The sequence below is a fragment of the Sinocyclocheilus rhinocerous genome, unplaced genomic scaffold, assembly GCF_001515625.1.
Source record: "Sinocyclocheilus rhinocerous isolate Xijiao unplaced genomic scaffold, SAMN03320098_v1.1 scaffold397, whole genome shotgun sequence".
NCBI lineage: Eukaryota > Metazoa > Chordata > Actinopteri > Cypriniformes > Cyprinidae > Sinocyclocheilus > Sinocyclocheilus rhinocerous.
The window spans coordinates 1198085-1203568 of record NW_015663491.1 but is presented as its reverse complement, the minus strand read 5'-3'; the positions used below and the strand labels follow the sequence as shown (position 1 = coordinate 1203568).

The 5484-nt window shown below is 43.6% G+C and overlaps 1 protein-coding gene across 1 annotated transcript in view; it reads right to left on the bottom strand.

Moving 5' to 3' along the window:
• The window catches only part of LOC107728878 (pleckstrin homology-like domain family B member 2), a 36178-nt gene that overhangs the window by 25333 nt on the left and 5361 nt on the right, over nt 1–5484 (bottom strand). Inside the window, exon 3 of the mRNA XM_016539181.1 lies at nt 3119–4080. Within this exon, the coding sequence (XP_016394667.1) occupies nt 3119–4080 (962 nt within the window). The remainder of the gene's footprint in view (nt 1–3118; nt 4081–5484) is intronic.

Below are 5484 nucleotides of genomic sequence, written 5' to 3'. Positions count from 1 at the left end.
GTGTCAGAATGCGTTGACATGAATCTTGCTCGAGGGTTCCCTCAAATCTTGTCTGAGATATTTTTTCACACAGGTTTTCGACTGCTTGCAGAGTTGCTTCCAAGTGAATAAGATCTTCCTGATGATTCTGTTCTAACCATGGATGAAAACCTTTCCATGCTAGTCTCAGGAAAGCCTCATAGAGCAGCTTGTGGAGCCTTACTGCTCGATTATACCTGTGACCATCAATAACCCCTGAGATTGAGCCATCAGCTATCACTCCTGCCTCTACACAAAGGTCTCTTAGACCAGCATCTGCAAACCGTTTTCCAATTGTTGCCATGAAAGTACAGGTGGTATGGAAGACCCCCATTCTAAGGATGATGTTCTTGAATAGCTCCTGGTGTTTCCAGGTAATTTCTGTAGCTTTGGCATATAATGCCTGGTCAAAAACAACAACAATGTTGTTGAGCTGCAGAGACTTCATGATGCTTATCGACTGGTGAAGTACCTCATGTACTGTTGATAACTGTGTAGCAGGAGCATTGATTGTGGGCAAATAGCCTATACTATCTTCTTGTACACTTGTATCGTTGTGGGTGAGGATGTTGAACCCAGTCCAGCTGCAAACATCTTTTTTGGAAAGATGAGCCATTAGCCACATGTGGTTTCTGTCTGCTGCATCCTGTAGAAAGGAGGCATGATCAGTGTCAACCGTCTGTATAACAGGAGGATTGGCACGCTCTCCTGCATTGTAAATGGGAAGTACCATCTCTACTGCTTCAATGCTTCTCTTCTTGGTTTTGGGGATGCAAGGCAAAGCTCTGGTCTCAGCAGGATGATCAGCAATAGGCTTTGTTTGCACAGCAATTCCATTTACTCTATGTGATGTCCCTTCACCACTGATTGTCTCCTCTAGTCTGTCTATATTGTCCCACGCCAATGTTGTGAACAGACCAGGCTTGATGTTTTGTGGTAGTGGGATGGCATCTCCACTTGCTGCTTGCTTCTGAAGGCAAAGGGCTGTGTCAATTTCTTCTACCTGAGAATATGAAACACCATGGCCGAGTCTATTCAGTATCTTTATCAGTTCCACATTTCCAGTGAGTGACTTGACAGCAAAGGGCAACACAATATGTTTTGTAGGCTTGACTTTGCCGCAAGTAACAGCATAAACTAGGTCTTGGCTGAATGAAGCTGTGAGCCTTTGCACCCTCTGTAATGGGTTATTACCTACTTTGGATGAACCTGTTAGGAGTGTCTGAAGAAACTCCACTAGAGTTGTAGGAGTGCTGTTCATCATCTCAAGATCTGACGCATGTGGTGGCCATGCTTGAGTAATATCTTGGTTCCGAATATCACCTCTGATCTTCAGTGCCACTTGCGATATGATGTCTTCGCTAACGCTTGATTTGTGCTCCTTCAGTTCATCTTTTAGTTTCTGGCAAACCTTTACAAGTTCATCCATTGTCAAATTGTCAGGGTATACCAACAGCTTTCCTTTGTCATTTGGTATGATGTGTAAAGATTCACCAAATTCAGCTTCAACCTTGCGATATCTATGACTGCCTGGGGCAGTTTCCTGGGAAGAAACTGTCCTGTGTAAAAAACCTTGGTGTCATCTTTGACTCTGAGCTCAAATTTGACCGACAAATTAATGCTGTTGTTAAAAATAGCTTTTTCCATCTAAGGTCAATATCTAAGCTGAAGTCCATCCTCTCTTTTGAAGATATGGAGAAGGTTGTTCATGCTTTTGTGTCATCTCGTTTGGACTATTGTAATGTGTTGTATCTGGGTTTGAATCAGCTCTCTCTCTCTGGTTTGCAGCTTGTTCAGAACTCAGCTGCCAGACTTTTAACAAGTACAAAGGGGAGAGAGCATATTACTCCTGTGTTAATCAAACTGCATTGGTTACCTGTACGATACAGAATTCATTTCAAAGCGTTGCTGTATGTTTATAAGGCTGTGCATGGTCTATCACCTGACTATGTTACTGATTTAATTAGTGTCTGTCAATCCAGCAGATCTCTGCGCTCAAATGAACAACTACTCCTAATGGTTCCGCGATCTCGTCTAAAATGTAGAGGGGATCGTGCTTTCTCTGTGGCAGCTCCTAGGCTCTGGAATGCCCTTCCTCTGTCTATTAGAACTTCTCCAACTTTGGGTGTTTTTCAGAGTTCGCTTAAAACTCATTTGTTTTCTCTAGCTTTTGACAATGTTTTTTAGCTGTGTATGATATTTGTTGTTACTATTATTATTTATGTATTTTTATTTTTTTATTTTATTTTATTTTACTATTATTATTTTTCATTTGTTTTTATATTATTCTTATTATTCTTATTTTTTTTCCCCCTTATCTTTTTCTGTACAGCACTTTGGTTCCAGTCGTGGTGTTGAAAGTGCTTTATAAATAAAGTTTGAGTTGAGTTGAGGCTTACTTCCGCATTGAAGAATAAGGTGGATAGTATTTTGTCTCGCCGCTCGCGTCCGGTGTAGACAAGGTGTAACATTGGTTTTGCTTTGTTTCACAGAACTAAGCGTTGCCTGGGTTGCGTACGTATGTGTGGGGCAGAGCTATCAAAATAGGGGCGAGACCCTTTTGGGGTAAGGGCGTGTTTGTTTCGGTGATTTGAAATGTCAACATTGGCTACGAGAAATCACTTACCCCACTGTGACGAGTGGGGCGGGGCCGAGAGACGTGGGAACGGAGCGAGGCTGGTGGAGTTAATGATAATGCACGACACCTGCACCACTCACCGGTCTCGAGTCCTACGGAGGAGCTCCGGAAGGATAAAAGGAGGAGTGACGACAGTGAAGGATGAGAGAGGACCAGGCCTGGACTTTATTTTGTGTTTTGGTTCTGTTTGTGCACGGCAATCGTCCGTGAGAGGCTGTCGCGCTATTTTGTGTTTATTTTATTATTAAAGTTTTGTTTAAACGTTCACCGGCTCCCACCTCCTTCTTCCCGAACTACAAACTTTGTTACACCCACCTTTAAAACTAAATACAAGTAGAATGAATAGACAAAATATTTGTAGATTTGTACCAAGAATTATGAAGCCTAAAATTTGATTCACTGACTCACTGCTTTAGACTCATTAGTGTAAGTGTTTCTCTGGGTGACTGAAGGTCCTCTTACCAGTCTTTCCACTTCCTGTTCTCGTAGTCTCTCATCTCTTTGTCTCTGATGATAATCTCGGAGTTCTTCTTTTCCACTGAGAGAACTGATACTGCCCCTCCTTGGCCCCATGCCGGGCCCCAGGCCTCCTTTACCAAACGACAGCCGCCTTTCTCCTACGCCTAGATCCAAACATGGGGCAGAGCCCACGGAACAGAGGCTGGCCCGGCGAGAACTGCTGGTCATGTTGGCTGTCACAGTCACATCTGGAGGCTTCTCCAAGGATGGAAGGCTGCGGCGTGGTTTGGTGGTACGTCGGGGTGGCAAAGAAAGCACCGGGGGGTCTCCTCGATACAACCTGGGCAGAGAGCGACTATGTCCTCCCAGGCCATTCAGAGAGCCGGTGGAGTATTTCCTTTGGCGGAGCGATGGGTCAACGGTGGACTCCCCATCTCTTGCTAGCAGCCTGCGCCCCAAGCGAGGACTGGAGGGCATGCTGGCTGCCCCGCTTGGACCTCGGCGAGATGAAGGAAAAGCATCGGTCATGTAGGACGAAGAAGAGCCGTTCCACATAGAAAGGAGCGAGTTGGCAGTGTTGGGATGTCGCCCTTCCGAAGGGAGGCAAAGCAACAGGTTGTCCTGCAATTGGTGTCGGGCACGAGTTTGGGTTGGGACTGGACTTATGGGCCGCTCTGAGTGATGAGGTGATGGTGGCATGCTCAAGCTGCTGGAGGGTGTATAAGGAGAAGGGACTCGTATAGAAAGGGGTGGACGGTCCTGTAGATAGGACGATGCCGATTGGGGACTGGGAGGAGGGGACAAAGTGAGGTAACCACGGTCTGCAGTAGCCTTTAAGCTGGCCTCCAGAGCGGACTTCCTGCGCTGCAAGCTCTCCATCAACTCCTGAAGCTCCGCCTTGGAGCGTGTGCCACGAACGCTGGATCCAACCAATGTACCACCATTTGAATGAAACATTGTTGCATCTGGGGAAAAAAGTTAATTTATGTCATTCGCTTATGCACATTCAAACATGGCGCCCAAAGTAGGGTCGAACAAAATTTGAGTCATGCCAGATTTCATTTGTTGTTGCATATCTTGTGACCTCTCAAATCTTTCAAAGTCTGCTCAGTAATTCCATGACCAATGAGATTTGAGAGCTGGTTTTGAACAAATAATTATTTAAATTTCAGTCTTAGAGTTGGTAAAAAAAACTCAGAATCTCAGAACACAGTAATTTTGATTCCTCATGATATGACCCATTTGAGGTTTAATATGCAAGGTCTTTAGCGATAAATTCATCTGATATCTAATGGTGGAAAGGTAATGCATGATGGAAGTTCCTTCTAAGCCAAATGAAACATCTGGAGGCATGCAAATTTTAATTGAGACCAAAATTTCCTCGGGGAAAATGACAGAGCAGTTATGCATTTAACCAGAACTAATCAAGAGCTGAAACATATCAAATCAAACCCTCGATTGCGATCTTCTTGTACTAATACAAAAGCTCAGTGTTTGCACAGGTTGTCATAGACACATGCACAAACAGAATTACAAAATCTCACAAAATAAACAGAGAAATCAGACGTGTGCGCTGGCTAATTCTTTGGTTTTGCTTAAGTTCAAGGGTCACATGTGCTCAGCTGACTACACAGCTAAAAAGGCTTTCTCATACAAATCTCAGCCCACACAAATATGGATGCTTTGGGTTTTAGAGGGAAAAGCGTCTTCTAAAATTGGAAGAACCAAAGCCAGAATGGGTTTGTACTTTCTGGCACTGGAGCAGAGGAAAGGGACCGAGTCAGAACTCCTCTGTAACCAGAGTGTTATTTGTGGGAGCAGTGGTGGTCTCCGTCAGGGAGCACACACACACACACATACGTGCGGACCACCTGTACTCCATAATGTTTATCTACGTTTTGGGTTGTAAATCATTTTAGCTAAGTGGTTGACCTGGAGCCATATGGATGGGATTTTACGTTGTCATTTATTTACAAGGTAACATGGTCATTTGTACAGCTGCATGGTGGTAAGATGACTGTTTGTATTAACTCAAGGTCTCGCAGCCAACACAAAGCCCACAGAGAAAGAGAGAGAAAGAGAAATGAAATGAAGAAAAGTAGAGGTGGCACTTTCCATGAATACATTACACTTTGGATCCCATGACTTACAACATTAGCGGCACAAATCCCATGCTTTTGTTGTGAGAGTCATTGCATAAGCCATTATGTAACATAAAATTAAGCTAGCATAATATATAGCTAGTTTTAAACAAGTGAAATGTCTTCATTCCTCCCTAAATTATGGTTTTGGCTTGTCCCACCTCTAAAGTCTTGACTTTTTCGACTGTATATATATATATATATATATATATATTACTTAATATATTA